General features: G+C 42.0%; 1 protein-coding gene across 1 annotated transcript; it reads right to left on the bottom strand.

Annotated features, from left to right (window-relative positions):
• Window positions 1-240: 240 nt before the first annotated feature.
• Window positions 241-20,844, bottom strand: KCTD2 (potassium channel tetramerization domain containing 2). Its single transcript, XM_044001729.1, has 6 exons — window positions 20,463-20,844; window positions 14,947-15,055; window positions 13,217-13,308; window positions 10,687-10,782; window positions 5,227-5,352; window positions 241-3,670 (listed from the first exon to the last, which is right to left on the bottom strand). The coding sequence occupies exons 1-6, from the start codon at window positions 20,829-20,831 to the stop codon at window positions 3,641-3,643; spliced, it is 822 nt and encodes a 273-aa protein (XP_043857664.1). The 5' UTR covers window positions 20,832-20,844; the 3' UTR covers window positions 241-3,640.
• Window positions 20,845-20,857: the final 13 nt, after the last annotated feature.

The raw sequence follows: 20,857 nt of genomic DNA on the forward strand, positions 1-20,857 counted from the left end.
TTAAGCAGTTTATGTGGTTTCAGCACTTTCTTGGCACTGTTAGGGATGGCTGAGGCGGCAGATTTCAAGTTTTTGGTTATGATTTTTCAACTCAGTCCACATGACATCATCACCTATGCCTAACAGGGACCAGAGAATGGTCCAAGAAATTTATTATCCAGACTATCTGTTGGGAACCAGTGGCTTTGAGGAGATAGCAGTCACTTTGAAGGGATTAAAAAAAGCACACTTACACAGCAGTTGCAAGATTCATCAATTTGTTTTAACTGTCTTTATTGACGAAAAAAAAATCACAGCATTTCAAATGTTATTCAAACACTAACAGTAGCAAAGGGCACCCCACAAGTGACAGACAGTATCACACATCTGGACTGCAGCAACACTGGAGGGCGTGGAGGTCCTGTCCCTGCTGGGGCGCTGCCCCTTTCTCTCTTTGATATATCTGGCCCCTCCTCCCCAGCACCTCAATGTCACCCCTGAGATCAGTTAAAAATGTGCAGAAACAAAGACAAGTTAGAGGAGGTTGGGCCTTTCCACACCGCCCCCCTCCCCATTTCACTGCCATGAAAACAGATCAGGCTCTGGGTACTTAACATAAAATGACACTGCTTCCACACCCAGGCTCAGGAAACCTCTTTACAGAGATGCTAGCCCTTTCATTGCACTGCCCTGACAATCTCATTAGCACTCGGTTGCTAAGAAGGGAATCAAAGGGCAGACAGGGTGCATCTCTCGATGCTGCCGTGCTGAGTACAGCTGACAAGACTGTGAATAATTTGACAAACTGGACCAAGTTGATAGGTAATTTCCAGGGATAAAGGGCTAGTTCTCTTGTGGGGGAAAGCTTTTGTCAAGCACATTAACTTGGTTCATGAAGGGGCTCTATAAGATAATTTTTCACTGTAGCTTAAACTGTAGAAACCTAATCAATTGATTAGGTTTCATTGATTCTAGAGTCTGACATTACTTTCTAAAACTGTTGGAAACTTAGTATTTAATGGTATTGGGCTACAGTGGAGGAAACATGCCTGTAAGAACCTTGAGGGCAGGGACCTCATCCCACACTACTTGTTCATCTTTCAAGCACCTGGTAGCACTAGCCACATGGTAGATGCTTGATATTTCTGGATAATCTTAAACCAAATTTTAGTTTATTTACTTATTAGGTGCCAGCTCAGACACTCACCTCATCAGTTCTCTTTCCATCTGAAACCTGTGTTTTGTATTATTCTAGGTACTTGGCTTAGGTCCTGGGTTGGGGATTACTCCATGACCTGTCTTTATCACAGAACATTGGTTCTCAGGCAAGCTTCAAATGGTCTGACACCATAAGAGGCAAACAGGGGATTTGAAGCCCCAAACAAAAAGACATAGAATTTAGGCAGAGGACCCCAAAGACTCTTTCCCCTGGTGACAAGCCTTTTCCACACCCACCCAAATCTCTCTCAACACAGCAGCCCTTCCTATTACCTTTACGAGGTGTTCTTTTCTTGACTAAGAACTTCTTCTCTGCAAAAGGTGATGGGGCTCATGTTAACTTAACATGTTAACTCATCATAACTGTTGTGGGCCTGTTTTCAGCACTCTTACATGTCTTCTGATTTAGATGATGCTTCTTTGCTGTGAAAGGTACTGGATAAGGGTTGAAGTTTTACATTACCAATACTGATTTCATATGCATACAACTACATACATGCCCCAAGTATTACTGAGGCTCAGTCAAGATATACAAGTTACCAGATCATACAAAAGGATAAGGGCCACAAAGGAGGACCAGACTAGGTAATCTGACAAAGTCAGGCCATCCAAGCACTGGCCCATCACAAGTTCAAAAGGCAATTAATTGGCAGTGGACAGTTTCAAAAAACTGCCAGTCCAGACTTGCCCTGGTCCCACGGAAAGAACTTCTAACCTAGTGAACATGATAGCTGAGTGGCACAGAGGTCTGAAAGTGCTCCAAAAAAACCCCTCAACTCAGTGAGAACCCTAATACCAGTTTATGCTTTCCAGGGGAACTTTATGTATATCTTTAGTAAAATGCCACAACACCATATATCAGCAGGGATAAAGGAAGGAATATCTGGCCCATTATTTACTCAAAGACAGTAACTAGAAATGCCAGAAACGGTCCCAGGTGCAGTTCTTGTGTTCACTGTCTAATAGAGGACTTTAATTTAACTCCCCATCCTAGCCAAACAAGTAGTTTGGGATTAGACAACATGACACTGTAGGGAGAGGGGTGACAGGTGTCAAAGTGCAAGACCTCAGAAACTACCATCCAAGTAAGTACATACACTAGTATGGTACAGAGTCACTGAAGCATCCGTGGGTCCTATTGGCTAAAATTAGAAATCCAAGAGAGGCATATACAAACATTGCACGTTCATTCAAGGCATTCCCAAAAAGACAGTCACAGAAGTCAACAATACTTTGCAACAATACATGGCAACATCACAACAATTTTGGCAACTTCCCCTCCCTCCCCCTAAGTCCTGCCAACTAAGAACTGCCAGGGAGTTCATAGGCTGGCAAAGGGAGACAAGACCCACAGGGGGTGGAGGGAGGCTGCAGAGGCAGCTGAAATACTCAAATAGAAACTTTCATTTATCTGCTGGTTAAGTAGCCTACCTGTTGTATAGATAGAGTACAGAACAAAAGTCTGCCTCACACCTTCTGCAGCAAGTGCAGGGGACACAGCAGGGCTTTAGGAACGTCCTTGCTGTTAGAGGCAAGCAAGGCAAAGCTGAACAAGGCAGCACAAAGTGCCCCAGACTAAGTGCTAGCAAGCACTCGTAACCCCAACCAAACCAGCCGGATTGCTTGGGATCTTGAGGGACACAAGGAAAAAGGAGCCGAAAGTCTTCCTCTTACCCAAAGAAGGGTCCATTCAAAGCTCCTGTGGGAAGATGGCAGGTTTAAGTGATGTGAGACAATGTAAGCAAGTTTATCTTTTAACCCCAACGCCTGAGTTCAACAAAGACACAAGGCTCTCCTTAAATGTATTTAGAACCCAATACCAAAATTGGGAAACTGACATGTAAAGCAAAGATGAAGTGTTTCAGTGTTAAAAATCAACTTTCTTTTAAAAATAAAAGTTTTTCTGTTGTCAATCTGTGCTAGATTTCTTTGCATCTGCTGTACCCGTTTGAAGAAATGGGGGGGAAGGGAAGGAGAGAGTGATGCCAAGTAGCACAAATTTCCAACTTAGTAAACCTTGGAGTGAGAACATGGCAAGCCCAGGTAGGAATGCTGTTTTCCACCTGACCCCAGCCATCTATGGAATACGGATTGGCTATATATGTCCTTGTCCTCCCCTTCCCCCATATCCTGGTAAAGGCTCCAACTAGGAACCTGGCACACCTACTGTAAAGATCTGTTATAGCCCTGGCTAAGAAAACAAAGGCAGGTTTCTGAAAAAGAACTCTTTAGGTAGGAGTCTCATCTGGTTTTTTTAGTTTCCTACAGTGAAGGGGGGAAAATCCTTTGGTTTCAGCCAGAATGATTCTCCATTGGTGAGCCAGGTTCAGCTTTGCCTTGCTTCAGCGTGGTTACTGTACAAGAGCAAGGTTGAACTTTGGAGAGATGCTCTGCTGGACAGCCCTATTGATGTCCAGGACTTCAGTGGAGCCAGATTCTTAGTTCACATCCGAGAGCCTCGTTCCTGAAGAATCTGAAAGAGGGTAAGTTGAGAGATTTAGGTTTGAATTGTGGTTTCAGCCTATTATTAAAATGGAGGCTGCTAGGTTGACTGATATAAGGAGAGAGATGTATGGTTACTTATTAGACCTCCTCTGAAGAGCAGTTTACTTAGGACACAGAGGGAGGGCAAAGGAGAAGCCCTGGTCTCACTTGGCAGAGCATATAATCTCCTCTTTAACAATATGAGGGTCAGAATTTGTATTTACATGTAATTTGGGAAAATAAAATTCTAAAAAAACCAAAACAAAACAAACAACAACAATCTGAGGGGTCAAGCTGTTATCAAGCCTGCCAAGTACTGTGGTTGAAATTCTGTTGTTTATCAACAGTTCAGTGAGGTCTAAGGTCTGTATGTTGATGGACCAATAATAGCCTTGGGAACTGTAATTTTGAGAGTGGCTCTCATGAAGGCTCATGCCTTGGATTTAGAAAATTTTTCACAGTATGGAGATATTTTTATCAGTCTAAGACACTAAGTCTTTCAAGGTTCAGGGAAAGATACTATATGGTGTACCACAAGAAATCACTCATGTAATAGAGGTAGTAGAGAAAGGATATAAAAAGAGATATTCAAGTCACATCAGGCACAAAGCTACCCTCTGGGCCTATGGATGCTCAACTCAGCATGACACAGCAGGCTTATCTAACCAGGAAATCCAGCATTTTTAGAGTCAAAGGTTAGGATCAAGGCAGCCTGCTCTACTTTGTTGACCATCCTTTTTGAGGGTCATTAAAATGAAGAAATGTCCACAAGAACATCATTACCTAGTTCTTACTATAATGGAGACTGGTCACTATCCAAGAAGAGCCGAAACCTAGAGAGCATGGGTTCATGCCAGCTCCATGTCAGACCTATGTTCAGCATGTGCAATGACCCTTAGACCATGAGGAAGAGCAGCTTTTTCCTCTGTCCCGGGCAGCCAGGAGCCACATATATAAAACACAGTTTACACAAAATAATAAGATTCCAATAAGTCTATGTTCTGGCCTAAGTACATGCCTTAATTAATGTAATTCTCCTGAGACAGTCTCTGAACTTTAAGACATGCTATGTAGGTTATTACAAGTATAATAATTATATTAATATAGGGAAAAAAGTGGGGGATGGGGGGGAGGTGGGAGAGAAAAAGTGAAAAAGATGAAGATATTTCCTGTGGAGGAAACAGTGACACCAGGTATTTCAGAGTACAGGTATTCAAAAGGAGTATAATGCTTTCCAATGAGCATGTCAGAAGTTTTGGCTTCTAATATTTAACAGTAGTAGAGAGATTTGTTTTTAATTCACTTTTATTTTAAGAGACTACAAAAAGCCCATTCCACTTTTGTTAAGTTCACAATTCCTAATTACAAATCGCCACTCCTTGTTTAACAGTCTTGCAGCAAAATGGCAGGGCCAGTGTTTAGTCTAAAAAAATTAAGGAACCACAACAGGTTAAAATGCAAAGCCAACCTTGGCAAGAGATGGGAGGAATGATAAAGGTGGAATCAGAAACAATCCCCCTCCCTCCCAGTGACCAAGATTCTTACCTTTGCCTTCTCACTAGGCTCTATGACAATACCATTAGTAGAGTTATTTAGCTCCCTGGAGACAACACAGAGGAATTCTGTCTGGTCCTCATTTCCATAGCTATAGGAAGATCCAATATTTATTAGCTGAGAAAAGAAGGAAGGGAAGAATGAATACACAGAGTCAAGATTCATTTTCCTATCTTCTGACACACCCCTATGGGTGTACCTACTCAGCAAAATCCAATATAAACTTTCAACAAGAATATTCCTCCTTGAGGAACATATGCTATATTTTTCCTTTTAAAAGGGTAAAGAACTCTTGGAGTTCCAAGTCCATTTGCTGATAACAGAAACCCTGTAAATGATCAGAGAATAGTATTCAATGAAGCCAACAAATACAAAATGGAGGGGAAAAATCACTAGAAATACAATCCTAATATTTAAAAATCACATTATCAATCCCAAATCAAACAATGAGAAATGAAATAGAATGTTTTTATGAGAAATTGTCAATGATAATAGATATCATCTTCAGTCAGAACTTCTACATGCAGAACTGATAAGGGAGCTGCACCAGAGAAATAGTTATCATAGTGATAAGATCAGTAAAGCACCAAGTAAATCTTCTACCCGGAGACTAAAGTGCTTCCAACCTTTTGGAGTGAATTGGATTCATCATTTTATTTTATTTATTTATTTTTTTCAGGGCAATGGGGGTTAAGTGACTTGTCCAGGGTCACACAGCTAGTAAGTGTCAAGTGTCTGAGGCCGGATTTGAACTCAGGTACTCCTGAATCCAGGGCCGGTGCTTTATCCACTGCGCCACCTAGCCGCCCCAAGATTCATCATTTTATTCAGGGCGGGGAAACAATCAGTAGGGAGAAACTGAGTCTGGTAACAAGGACGACTGATTGGTATATATACTAGACTGAGAGTTGGGAGACCTTGGTTCCACAAGTGCTGGCTGGCTCCACCACTGGAACTGATATGGGAAAATCACTTTACTATCACTGCAAAAAAGGAATCACTGATATTTTGCCTTCTCCATTGCAGAGTAAAATACTCAGCCCCAAATGTGATATCTTTCTTGAGAAGAATGTTTCAGAATCCATTGATCAACAAGCATTTCTTAAGTGCTCATTCTATACCAAGCACTGGGAAAAACAAAGGAAAAACAGTTTTGGCTCCCGAGGAACTTAAGTTCTTTTTTTGTGTGTGGGGGGGGGCAATGAGGGTTAAGTGACTTGCCCAAGGTCACACAGCTAATACATATCAAGTATCTGAAGCCAGATTTGAACTCAAGTCCTCCTGAATCCAGCGCCCATGCTTTATCCACTGAGCCACCTAGCTGCCCCAGAGCTTAAGTTCTAATAGGGAGAAATGTCTAAGTACGAGAACAGAGGGAATGCAGCCTTAGAGCGGAGCTTATTGAACTTTTTCCACTCCAGACCTCTCTTCATCCAAGAAATTTTTATGTAGCCCTGGGTATATAGGCATATAAAATAGGTTATACATAAGCTTTTATTGTTGCCAAATTTTTCTCACTGGAGCTAAGTCTCAAAGGAAGACAAGGATTCTATAAGGAGGAGATTAGGAAGGAGCGCATTACAGATATGGAGGAAAGACAAAGAAAAAGTAGATGTACATCACATATGAAGAGGAAGTAGGTCAATAAAATTGGACCATAGAGTTTGTGGAAATAATGTGTTAAAAAGACTGAAAAGATAGGAAGTAGCCAGGTTGTGAAGAGTTTTAAAGGTTAAAAAGCAGTTTCTATTTGTTCCTATCAATGAAGGGAAGTCACTGAAATTTACTGACAGAGAGGGGGAGTCTAATTAAAAGGTTATTTGCAGGGGGGCAGCTAGGTGGCTCAGTGGATAAAGCACTGGCCCTCAAATCCGGCCTCAAACACTTGACACTTACTAGCTGTGTGACCCTGGGCAATTCACTTAACCCCCACTGCCCCGCGCAAAAAAAAAAAAAGTTATTTGTAATAGTCTGGGTAAGAAGGGATGAAGTCCTCAACTAGGGTAGTGACTTGTAAGAGAGAAGGGACAGATGTAAGAGATGTTTTGGAGAAAGAAAGAGTAAGATTTGGCCAATGACTGAACACTGGAGAGAAAGAGAGGGGAGAGTTCTAGGTGAAAGATCTGGACACCTTGAGCTTGAGACACCTCCAGGACATTCAACTGAAATGCCCAACACGCAGATGGTGATAGAGACTAGGCTTGGATCAACAGATCTTGGATTAAATGGCATAGATACCTGAATTCATGGGGACTGATGAAATTGACAAATGAGAAAGTAACAAAGCAAAAAGAGAACATGGCTCAGGAGAGAGTCTTGGGGAGTCTCTATGGTTAGTGGTTGTGACTTAGATGAAGAACCAGCAAAGGAGACTAAGAAGTGATCAGACAGGTAGGAGAACTAACAGAGGGCAGGGTTACAAATACCCAGAGAAGAGAGAGTCTTCACAAAGAATGGGTGGTTAATATTGTTAAACACTAAAGAATGTTCAAGAAGGATGAGGATTGATAAAAGGCCAGTACATTTGGTCACTTTGGAAAAAGCATTATTAGTTGAATTATGAGGCCAGAAACCAGATTTCAGAGGGTTTAGAAGAAGCATTTTTCTTTCTGTTTGCTTTAAAAAAAAATAATCTTTTTTACTAAAGAAAAAAAGATCCACATAGAAGCTTTTTCTTCCTAATTCCCTCTTCACTGACTGTCATGGGTTCAGTAAAACATTTTTGTGCAGAGGATTCCAAATCTATATATTCAGCCTTAAGTGTATTTCTTGAGCTCCACATGCCACATCATCAACTCCCTCCTGGACAATTCCATCTTGGTATTCAATAGTATCCCCCCCCCCTTTTTTTTGGTGGAGCAATGAGAGTCAAGTGACTTGCCCAAGGTCACACAGCTAGTAAGTATCCAAAAGTATCTCAAATTCAACATGACCATAATAGAATTTAGTATCGTCACCCCTGAACCTAACCTTCCGCCAAATGTCTCTTTTTGTTGGAGAACCACTATCTTTCTAGATACTGAGGTTCGTGACCTTGAAATCATTCTCAATTCTTCACTCTCTATCATCTCCCATAATGAGTCATTTGCTAAATCTTGACAATTTTAAACTCTACATCTCTTGCATCTATCTAGTCACCACACTGGTTCAGGCTGTTATCAATTCTTGAGTTGACTTTTGCAATAGGGTAATTGTCTTCCCTTTTCCCAATCTCTTCCTTCATCAATTAACTTAATATTCTTTAATGGGGGGGGGGGGCAGAGTAATTCGGGTTAAGTGACTTGCCCAGGGTCACACAGCTAGTGTCAAGTGTCTGAGGCTGAGTTTGAACTCAGGTCCTCCTGAATCCAGGGCTAGTGCTTTACCCACTGCGCCACCTAGCTGCCCCCTAAACAAATTTTTAATAGAAAACTGACACATTTCAAAACAGAATTCATTTTAGAGGGAAATGTTTTAATTCTGGAAGTAGAGAGAAGGATCACTGAATTAATTTAATCTATAGTAGTATAGTTAGTTCAACTAAGAAAATTTTGTTTGGGAGAAAAATGGACATTTTGGAAATTAAACACAGTCCTGCCTGATAAACTGTACTTGAAAACAAGTGTGATGTACAAAAAAAAAATTAATTCTTTCACTTGGTTTACTTCATTCTGAGTAAGAGGCTGGTAAAGTTGGACAATTCTGCCACCTTAAGGAAAAAACCCAGTAAGCTTTTGGCCTGACAAATTCCAAAATATCAGCACTGAATAACATCTACAGAGCCATAGAAATCATGCACAATGAGCCCTATAACCCTTACTTAGCAATGGCTTGATTTGTAAACATATCTGTACATACTGTCTTTCTTCACAGAATATTAATAAACTACTTGAGGGCAGGGACAGTTTCCCATTTGTTTTTCTAGCTACATGACATTAAAGCTATAGATCGATTGGTTATAAACTGAACAAGAGATGGGTCAAGGTTTATTTCTCATGAATTTAAATCCTTTCATGCTGTACCCATTTCATGTGTTTTTTTGTTTTTGAGAGGCAATTGGGGTAAGTGACTTGCCCAGGGTCACACAGCTAGTAAGTGTTAAGTGTCTGAGGCCAGATTTGAACTCAGGTACTCCTGACTCCAGGGCCGGTGCTCTATCCACTGCGCCATCTAGCTGCCCCCCATTTCATGTGTTTTACTGAGTAGGGCACTAGTTAAACATGTTTGGTGTTTGGGATCTCTAGAAAGAAAAAAAATAATTCCACTGTCTATATGAGAATAGTTTGGCAAATAAAGTTGGTTTTCTTTTCTGAGGAGGGGAGGAAACTTGGAGAGGAAAAAACAAACAAGGGTTTGAAGTTATAGATGGCCTATTAACACATTCACTCAACAAAGAGAGGAATTAAGAAGCCCAAGTTTTATTTTTAATTCCATTGTACCTAACTTCTGTCAGCACCAAGTGCTCACTCTCAGTCATCCCACATCTCCAATCATATGCTCAATATTGTCATTTCTTCCTCCATAACATCTCTGGATCCACAGCTTTCTTCCAACTCCCAGTCACCACTCTAGTTCAGGCCCTCATCACCTCCTGCCTAGACTACTGTAACAGCCTCCTATTTGCTTTCCTGACTCAAGCCTCTTGCTTCTACACAGCTGCTAAAGTGATTTCACTAAAGTGTAGGTCTGACCATGACATACTATACCTGTAGGAATAAATATTCCTCTGTCTAGCATTCAAAGCTCTTTACAACTCAGCCTCTTCCTATCTTTCCAGTCTTCTTTCCCATCACTCTCCCTCCATATCCTCTATGGTCCAGCCATATCTCACACATGAAGCTTCACTTCCTATCTCTATACCTTTGCACTGGCTATTCTTTGTGCTTTCCTTCCAAATCTGCCTCCTGGGATCCTTGGTTTTCTTCAATGCTCAGCTCAAAGGCCACCTACTGAAGGAAGCCTTTCCTGCCCCTCTACCCTAACCCTCTCCCCACCCACACACAGGTTATCTAGACACTCCTGTGTCTCCATCACTAGACCATGAGGTCCTTAAGGCAAAGACTATTTGATTTTTTACTATATCCTGAGCACAGTGATTGGCACATAAAAGGCACTTAATTAATAAGTGCTTATGGACGGAGTCAGCAAATTTTTCAAACACTCAGGGTTCTACTCCCCTCCCCGCCCTTTTTGTTTTTGCAGGGAAATGAGGGTTAAGTGACTTGCCCAGGGCCACACAGCTAGTTAAGTATCAAGTGGCTGAGGCTGGATTTGAACTCAGGTCCTCCTGAATCCAAGGCCACTGCTTTATCCCCTGCACCACCTAGCTGCCCCCCACTTTCCCCTTTTGTGCACAGGGATACCACCTAGAACTAAAAAGGTCATCAGTATGTGAAGAGGAGAACTGAGAAAGTATATGAAAAAGTCTGAGCACCTAGACAGATACAGCGTACAGAATTCAAGATTCCAAACCTGCTCAAATTTCCAACCATCAGACATAGTAGAGACCATCTGTGTAAGTTCTTCCTCTTGGCACTGTAGAACTCGGTATACATGCTTCACAGGGCCCTACAATAAATAAAAACAGATCTATGAGTTGCACATTAGGGAATCAAAAAGCTCACCATAGGGGCAGCTAGACCAAGTGACCTGGGGCAAGTCACTTAACCCCAACTGTCTCACTAAAAAAAAATTAATTAATTAATTGAAAAAAAAAAAAAAGCTCACCATAGGGGCAGCTAGACCAAGTGACCATGGGCAAGTCACTTAACCCCAACTGCCTCACTAAAAAAAAATTAATTAATTAAAAAAAAAAAGCTCACCATATTTAGCTTTCTTAGGTTATACTAGCTCTAAGTCTAGAAAACCTTTAAAATGTGGAGAAATGGGGGAAGCTAGGTGGTGCAGTGGCTAAATCACTGGACCTGGATTTAGGAGGACCTGAGTTCAAACCCGGCCTCAGGCACTTGACACTTACCAGCTATGTGACCCTGGGCAAGTCACTTAACCCCCATTGCCCCGCAAAAAAAAAAAAAATATGTGGAGAAATAATTCATTTCCCTTATCTCATCAGAAATAATATGATACTCCCCAGAATGAGCTAATAGTGAAATGTTAAGCTATTGTGGTTGGAAAACCTCCAAAAAATTTGACTGCAGTATCAGAATTCTGAATTAAGCTTTTGAGAGCTCTTATGGAATGTGAGAAAGCATTACTGGAAGGGATGAGGCACCTAAGAGACTGCAGGGGTTCTTAGTGCTTTTTTGTGTCATGGACCCTTAGGGCAGGAGTCTGATAAAGCCTTCTCATAATATTTTTACATGTATAAAATAAAATATATAGGATTACAAAGGAAATCAATTACACTAAAATATCATTATCAAACTATGTCCCAGTTTAAGAAAATCTTGATGACATTCAGCATTTATTTTTCACAAATGGTAAAGGATTGTCACTTAATAAAGGAAAACATCTAGTATATGGGCTCGCTGTCTGATTCATCTTTGACTAAGAAAGGGGGAACCTTTAGGTTGCCTAGCAGGAAAAAACAATAACAGAACTTTATCATAGAAAGCCCTCCAACACAGCAAAATGCTGAAGGGACATAAGAAAAAAAGGACCATTTTAATCATAAGTGGAGTCTATCTGGGGTCAAAGTGTTTGCATACTTGTTGTTGTTGTTGTGGCTCAGTCAATTCCAACTCTTCATGACCCCCTGGGCCATAGCAAGCCAGGCCCTTCTTGTTCTCCATAATCCTGAAGTCTGTCCATTCCCTGACACTACCCATCCATCTCATTCTCTGCTGTCCCCTTCTCTTTTTGCCTTATACCCTGGTCTCAGGTAATAAAGTGAATACAATTAAAGGTGTTAAAGGACAATGTTTAACTCTGAAGAAAGAAATTTTTTTGCTTGATTTGGAGACAAACTGAGTACCCATCAATTGGAGAACCTTTAACCAAATTGTGTTATGTGATCAGTGAAATATTATTGCACCGTAAGAGAATGTGGCAAATTAAGAGAAAACCAGAAAGATACATATATAATACACAAAACCTGGAAAACAATGTACAAGATGACCATAATACCATAAGAGGAAAAAAATTTGAAAGGCTATGGCAGCAGCTGTGAAGATACTGTTTGGAAAATACCCATCCCTCTTGCCCTCTCCCCTCCTGCCCCAACACACACACACACACATACACACAGGAGTTTCTCTTTCTCAGGTGTTTCTCCATCAGTAGGAGCAGTTTTTTAGAGTAAAGATCCTCCAGGTCTTCACTGTTACCACCTCACTAATGGTGATTATATTTCTTCCTTGGGGTGAGGGATTTTCTGATGACTTTCTTTTTCTGTGCTGGTTCTTCTCAACTTCTTCATTATGAGTAGCTAGACTCAGAACCATGTCTGTTTGGCTATGCCTGAGCTGTCTCTAATGACTATGGGGAGTATATTTTCACACTGACTACATGCCTATGTAAGTTCTCTAAGTTAGCTCATCACCCTGTTAAGGGCTAAAATTCTAGCTAAACTGTCTAAAATATCTAATGAGTGGTCGCCAATAAATTATAAGCTTTAGCAAGAGTTAGACTTTTAAGCATTTATTAAGGAGAATAAGAATTTGATAAAGAGAGAGAGAGAAAGGCCTAGATTCCTATCTATTAAAGGGAGGGCGCATTTCTAGCTCCCTTCTCTGCTGGAGTCCTCAGGAAAGAGAGCAAGAAAGAGCACCAGTCTCTTCCTTCTTCCTCCCACTAGCCAACGTCACTTCCTGACGCCAAAGAAAAGACGCATGTTCTTGCCCTCAAAGACCTTCCTTTCATGGCGGAACTTATCTACAGTAAGTCTCCAGCAGGTGGCGTCATTCCAATCTTTACAGTTCTCCGCTTGGTTTCCTCAAGAAACGGGACGTTTCCTTGATGAAACAACCCTTTTTACTCCATACTCAGAAATAGCTGAGATGGCTGTCTGGAACATTCCCCCATAAAAGTTTAAACCAATTACTTGTGAGGTGATGTTCTCATTGTCTCGTATCCTTTCCTTAACCAGTCGCACAAGAGAGGCAATGTTGTAAAATTCCGCTTCTTCCAAGACACCTAAAAGAAGAAATCAAAACAAAATGCTTTGTTCACTCAACATTGCTCATGAACTTTTGTTTGTTTTTCTAACTAAGATTCTAGTCTTTCTTTCCTACCAACTGGAGACAGAACATGTCACATTTGTGCTCAAGTAACCTTCTTAGGAATGTTTTTCTCGAGTGGAAACAGAAGTAAATAACCCAAACCTTGGGCCACTGTAGAGAGTCATATCAGTTTCCAGATCTGTAAAAAGGAGACTGGACTAGAAAGCTTCCTGAGGTGGAGAGCTTACAGTTCTGGAGCTGTGATCCATCATTAAGTCATGTCTTGATTTCAAGATGGGGCTTGTAGTTGAGTTCCTATAGTCTCTAGACGCAGCTATGTAGCAGAGTGGTGAGAGTCAGGAAGATCTGAGTTCAAATCCAGCCGCAGACACTTACTAGCTGGGTGATCCCAGGTCAAGTCAATTAACCTGTTTGCCTCGGTTTCCTCATTTATGCAATGGAGATAATAATATCACCTACACCCCAGGGTTGTTGTGAGGCCAAAATGAGAGATTTGTAAAATACTTAGCAAACTTTAAAAGTTCTATGTGTTAGCTATTATTATTTACTCTCATCCTGGACACCCTTCCTGGTGCTGCAAAAGATGGAGAGAGAGGATTTAAAAATCTGTAATGTCCAAAAGGAAAAAAAGATCTTTCATCTATTTCGACTTAATGTAACATAATGATTTGTATTTGATAAATTAAAAAACCTAACCAACCGAAAGACTCTCCATTTTTGCCAGATCAAAAGAGTTTGAGAAAAATATATTTCTATTTCTATTTAGTGTAAGCCTGAACAACTTAGAATCAATTGGCATAATACTGTATCAGGGCTATCTATTATGCTACCTTTTTCAGAATCCTGTCCTATACCAATGCCTGAAAATCTGGAGTCTGTTGGATTGAAAGGCAGTCAGTCTCTAATCTTCTACCAGATGTCCTCAGTGAAAGAGAATTTAGAAAAGTGATTGGCTACAGAATCTTGTCTTCTCTAAAAATTAAAACTATAGAGCAACCAGGTAGGAACTTTCAGAATAAAATACATCAGTCATGTAACTTTGCAGGGTTCCCCTAGGAAATAGACTCTTGAAGAAATCCAGGATTTAATTTTTAAAAATACATACTTAGTGGGAGTTATCATGCTCACTGCCATCAAATTAACTTTTTCTTGGACATGATCTTATTTAGAAAGGACTAATAAAAATGACTGTAAGGTAGGGAAACCTTTTGAACCCATATGCAACCCTTGGCTGTGGTGGCCCTCCGCTTTATCAACCAGTTTTTGAACCTATATGCAAACGTGAATTAGGTATTTTCTTTCCCACTAATGAGAAAGACTGAACACAGAAGTGTTCTCCTATATAACACCTGATAAATAGCAACTTCCTGCATGCGTTCATAAACTTAGTGAATATCTCAATCAAAATGAGTTAGTGGGAACTAGACAGGTTGAGTCAACCTATAACTCACAGGATACTTATAGGTGGTCAAGTAAGATAATATAAATAAAGCACTTTGTAAACCTTATGGTGCTACATAAATGTTAGCTATTATAATGATGCTCAAACTGAAAAACACCTGCTCTTACCTTTCTAGCAGTGGTTTCTTACCTTCTTCTGCCAATTCCTTATTAATGATGAGTTTCCCATGGCGGAGGTAGTTTAGGATAGGACCAAAGTATGTTGGATCTCTGTCGATCAGATAGGCTCCTGTCTCATCCTGTCAGTCAAGTATAAGAATGGTGTTTCAAGAGGAGCTTTTGGGGGCAGCTAGGTGGTGCAGTAGATAAAGCAGCGGCCCTGGATTCAGGAGGATCTAAGTTCAAATCTGGCCTCAGACACTTTACACTTACTAGCTGTGTGACCCTGTGCAAATCACTTAACCCTCATTGCCCAGCCCTGCCCCCCCCCCCAAAAGAGGAGCTTTTAAAGTAAGCTACGGCAGGATTTCAACTTCCTGCCAATACACAAAACCCATCCATCTCACTAGTTGGAAAAATTTTCAGTTAAGATCCCAAATCACTGAATGTTAAAGCTGGATGGGTTTATCTTACTAATGAGGAAAAACTGAGGTTCAGAGTAGTGAGGATACTAAAAAAAAAAAAAAAAAATCACATAGCATAACCCAGACTAGACAACAGCTCTTCTAACTCCTAAGTCTTTGGCAATTACAAAGGTGTGCCAAGGACAGACCATTTGCTAGGGATTATGGTATTTGAAAATAAAGGTTTGTCTTAGTGTATGGACATCCTACACTGTTATAGCTTTTCAATTAGGATAAAAGTTCAAAGTCACACATATATTATTTATATGCTTAAAAAGATGTGTTAGAAGAAAGCATAGGAAGAAAGCCTTATACCATAGGACCTGTCTTTGAATGGCCCCCTTTAAATTTTTCCAATGTTTCCGAGCTACCTTCCTGATTCTAAAAAATCCATTATGCCTGGATTTTGAAACTCTTTGAGGCTCAAGGTCAATACTAGTAGATGTCTGCATGCCAATATCAAACTTATACAATACAGGCATGTGTCCTGAGGAAGGCTGGGAGAATCAAGGCTTTGGATCAGAAAAATTCTGGGGCAGCTAGCTTAGGTGCAGTAGATAAAGCACCGGCCCTGGATTCAGGAGGACCTGAGTTCAAATCCAGCCTCAGACACTTAACACTTACTAGCTGTGTGACCCTAGGCAAGTCACTTAACCCCAATTGCTCAGCAAAAAAAAAAAAAGTCCCAAGCCTACTCCACTTTATGTAAAAAAGAACAAAAAATTGGCTTATATTGCAACCAAGGAAGTTTAGTTTAGATAAAAAGAATCGTTTGACAAAGAAATGTTTTGGAATCTTCCCCAAATATCTTAAAAATAGAAGGGGTATTATTAGTTCATTTGGGATGTATCAGTTGTTATCTTTCAGGCAGGAAAATAAAATCAAAGCAACTATCCATTGAGTGCCTAATTCCAGCAAGGTATCATGCTAGGTGTTGGAGGGTATGCCAAGGAGTTAGAATAGAGCAGTCTATTACACTTATAATTTAGCTGGAAAGACAACCCTCAAACAAGAAAATGAAACAATAAAAGAAATGAAAGTACATTTCAAAATGACAGATGGGAGAATCAGAATTTTGTGATTCTACATCCCTATCCTGTTCCCAATCATTTCCTTTCATGAAATTAATATTCCTTGGAACACTTTGGTTTACATTCATCCCTTCATCTAGTTGGTAAAGGTAAGTTGTAGTCAGGGAAGTTCATATAGGGCTTCCCTTTTATCTATGCCCAGTTTAGTGCCTGCAGTCAATCCTCCCTGTCAGAGATCCCAACCCTGTTCGCACTTTCCCTTCCTCATATATCCCCTGGTCACTAAGCCCCAAAGTGAGCATCTAGACTTCTGCTGCATAACTTAGGGAAGGATGGTACACTTCTCTATTAATACTCTTCCCTTTTCCCAGTCTTAACACACCAACCTAGCTTGTATGGAAGAGCTAAATTTAGGTGTGAAAATAATTTTATTAGTAAGCATAAGGCCTAGGTCTTAATTTTAACTTTACTACTAACTTGCTATATAACCTTGAACATATCACTTCAACTTACTAAGGCTCAATTTCCTCTTCTGTAAAATGAAGGGATTAAATTAGATTTCCTTCAGGTCCCTTCTAGCTGTACCATTCATGATTCTAATACAGACATAGATCACTATCCCTGATACCATGATTAGATCTGAGATTCCAGGAACACTGTCTGAAGTCTTGTTTGTTAAGAGCCTTTCCAATTTCAGCTCTAAGCTTACTAGGTGGGTAAAAGGGAGGGGCCAATCAATGAAGTGACAAGCACTATCAACATTAATGCATATTAAACAGCTATTATGTGCCTGGCACCACATTGAGCACCAGAGATACAAAGACAAAAATGGCACAGTTTGTCCTAAAGGAGTTTATATCCCTTCGAGGGAGAGAACAAAGTAAAATCAATGTAAACTGATGGAAGAGGGAGGAGAGCCTATCCTGCAAGACACAAGCTACCAGGAAGATGTAGAAAAGCTTTATGGTCTCTTGAAGGTGTTGCTTGAGCAGAATTTTGAAGGATACAAGAGATTTTAAAGGCAGAGCTATGGTGGGAGAGCATTCCAGGCATAGGAGACAGCCAGTGCTAAGGCTCCAAGACAAATGATCTATCATGTATAAAGAACAGTAAGTAGGCCAATATGGCTGGACCAAAAAGTTCACGGAGAGGAAGAGGAGTAATGTGTGAGAAGACTAGAAACACATGAAGAGGCTAGGAGGTAAAGAACTTCAAATGCAAAACAGAGAAATTTATATTGATCCAAGAGTTAACAGCGAAACACTAGAATGTACTGAGGAAGGGAATGACATGGTAAAACTTTAGAAAAATTACTTCAGCAGCTGTGAAGAAGATGGACTGGATGGCAGCTAGGTGGTACAATGGATCAAAAAAGATCTGAGTTCAAACTATGCCTCTGACACTTACCAGATATGTGACCTTGGGTGTCACTTAACCTTTGTGACTCAGTTTCCTCATCTGTAAAATGAAGGTACTGGACTTGATGGCCTCCAAGTTCCCTTCCAGCTCTAAATTTATGATCGTATGATTGTCTGACTATATGAGTGGAGAGAAACTTGAGGCAGGAAGACTAATGAACAGTTATTGCCAACAGTCTTGGTAAGAAGTGAAATAGGGAATTTCTTTTTTGGACATACTGAGTTTAAGATGTCTGGTAGGCAGTTGGTGATATGAGACTGAAGATATGTGAGATACAGATAAATGTATATGATATATATGTATACATATACATACATGCATATAATATAAGTTCCTATGAGTTCAATTATTTCCAGGAACTATCTGCATGGAGATAATTGAACTCATAGGAACCAATGGGATTATTATGTGAGAGAGCATAGAGAGAAAAGAAAAGATGGCCTTGGACAGACCTTAGGGGAATACCTACGTTGGTGGGTATAAAGTGGAGGAAGATGCAGCAAAGGAGACTTGAGATGTAGTTAGGTAAGCTGGAGAAGAACAAAGAGACCAGAACAAACCCCAAAGAGAAGAACATCCAGGGGAAGAAGGTGATCAATACTGTCAAACACCACAGAGTACAAGCTTGAGAACTGAAAAAGCCATTGGATTTGATAGTTAAGAAAGATAGAACTTTGGAGAGAGCAGCTGAATGATGAGGTCTGAAGTCATACTGCAAAAGGTTTAAAAGAAGGAGAGGAGAGAAAGTTTAGATGAGGAACATGTCCAGCTTTTTAAAGGAGTTTAACATAGAAAGAGGTAGTAGAAGACATGGACAAATTTGTAGGCAGCTAGGAAGGAAGGAAACAGCAAATAGGGAGATTGATCAGAGGAGAGCAAGAATGCAAAAGGAATAAATATGAGGGGTTGGAGAGATGTAAAGTCCATTTGAGAGAAGAGGATACAGGAAAGAACAAAAAAAAGAACAAGTTTCCAAGTGCTGAGGGATGGGATGGCAGCGGTACACTGAGGAGAAAAGTTTTCTGAAAGGAAGGAGAGGAAGAAACAACAATTTAGTGTGAACCTTTTTTAAGGAAGGGGGTGGAATTCTGAGTAGGCTATACTCTTTATACATCAAAGAAGTGAAGTGGATTACAAGCAGGCACTGTCCTGGAGTGTGGGGACTCAGGATCAAAGGATTAAAAATGTAAAGGGCCTTTAGAGATCATTTACTCTAGCCCCCTCATTTTACTAATAAGAACATTGTGATCCAGAGAGGTTCTGCCTTTCCTCAAACTCAGGAAGGTGCAGCAAGCCTAGATTTCTAACCCAGGTTCTGATTCTTAATCCGGAAGAGGGTGCCTGGAAACCAGTCAAATATACCTGTGTTGATGAGATGGGGAGTGTCTGAGGCAGCAAGATCCTGGGGTAGGTCATGTGTGCATTCCTGTGGCAGGGACTATCTTTGAGGGGGAGGGAAGAGGTTAGGAAAGGGAGCCAGGGGCACAGAGAAGACAAAGGACTGAGGAGGGAACTTGGAGGAAAGAGAAGGGACTGAGAAGCCCCTTCCTTGCTTCCAAACTTCCTTATTATTGTCCAGACTAACAACCTAGGTGTTATCCTTGCCTTCTCTCTACCTCTCACCTCCCCCTTCCAATCTGTTGCCAAGGCCTGTCAAATTCACCCCTGCAACATTTCTGGTATATAGGCCCCCTTCTCTCCTCTGACACTGTCACCACACAGATGCAGACCCTCATCACCTCACACTTGGACTATTGCAGTTGTCTGCTGGTGGATCTGTCTGCCCCAAGTCTCTCCACTCCAATTCATCCTCCATTCAGCTACTAAGGTGATCTTCCTAAAGCTGAGGTCTGATCATGTCATCGATAAACCCCAGCGCCTCCCTATCAGCTCTATAATACAAGATGATTCAAAACCCTTCTTAACCTAGCCCCCTCCTACCTAGTCTTCTCACACCTTGATCCCCACCACAGTGACACTGGCATCCCGGCTGTTCCGTAAACAACAACACTCACAGCTCCTGGCATTTTCTCTGGCTTGTCCCCCATGTCCAGAATATTCTTCCTACTGGTGAGTATCAAGTCCCAGCAAAAGTCCCACCCTTCCCAACAATCCTGGTGCCTTCCCTCTGTTGATTTCCACTCTATCCTCAATCTATAAACAGCTTGTTTGCACACAGTTGTTTGCAGGTTGTCTCCCCCATTACACCAGAGCTCCTAGAGGCAGGGGCTGGGTTGGGGTTTTCTGCCTTTCTTTGTACACCCAATGTTTAGCACACAGTAGTAGACACTTAATAATAAACGCTTACTGACAGGCTGACAGGAGAGGGAGTAGTTGTGCTTCGGGCATAAAAGAAGGGGCTTGGGGAGATTAGGAAAGGGGTGAGAGGGAGCGGCTCACTCCCCTGGGGTGCAGGGGAGGAGCGGCGGGGGGGGGGGGGGGACGAAAGGGGCCGAGGTTGACCGTGGGAGTGGAAGGGGGGGGTGTCTGGGCAAGGAAGGGCTGGGGGCGGAGCCGGGGGTGCAGGGGAGGAGCGGCTGGAGGGGGGACCTCGGGGTGCTGGGGAGCCGGGGAGAGAAGGGCGTGACGGGAGAACCGTGGAGGGAGGGGCCGGGGGCTCGCCCGGAGCTCACCTTGTCGGAGTCCAGCTCCGGGTCCTCCTGGCAGCAGAGGCGGCAGAGGAAAGACTTGGGCTCCCGGCCCAACGTCTGCCGGGTGGTCACGAAGTACGTGCCGCCCACATTGAGTCGGACCCAGCGCCCCGCGCCCCCCGTCCGCTCGGGTGGCCCCGGCCCGGGCTGCGGCGGTGATGACAGAGCGGAGGCCGTGGCGGCGGCGGCGGCTGGGCGGCCGTGGCCGCGAGAGGAAGCCGTGGCGGCGGCGGCGGAGGAGGAGCTGCGGGGGCTGGCGCTGGCCGGGCCGCGGCAGTCCCCGACACCGCCCCCTCCAACCGTCGAGTCCACTTGCAGTTCAGCCATCTTGGACCCCTCCTGCCCGCGCATCCCCGGGCCGGCCCATTCCCATTCCG

This window comes from Dromiciops gliroides, chromosome 4, assembly GCF_019393635.1.
Source record: "Dromiciops gliroides isolate mDroGli1 chromosome 4, mDroGli1.pri, whole genome shotgun sequence".
NCBI lineage: Eukaryota > Metazoa > Chordata > Mammalia > Microbiotheria > Microbiotheriidae > Dromiciops > Dromiciops gliroides.

Bases quoted from the DNA above. Each gene is read 5' to 3' on its own strand.
- KCTD2 (XM_044001729.1), bottom strand. From the start codon at position 20,831: ATGCGCGGGCAGGAGGGGTCCAAGATGGCTGAACTGCAAGTGGACTCG. The intron at 13,309-14,946 runs GTAAGAAACCAC...TTCTTCTTTTAG, and splicing joins TAAGGAATTGGCAGAAGAAG to GTGTCTTGGAAGAAGCGGAA. The intron at 5,353-10,686 runs GTTTGGAATCTT...TTCTTTTCTCAG, and splicing joins ATGGTTGGAAATTTGAGCAG to CTAATAAATATTGGATCTTC.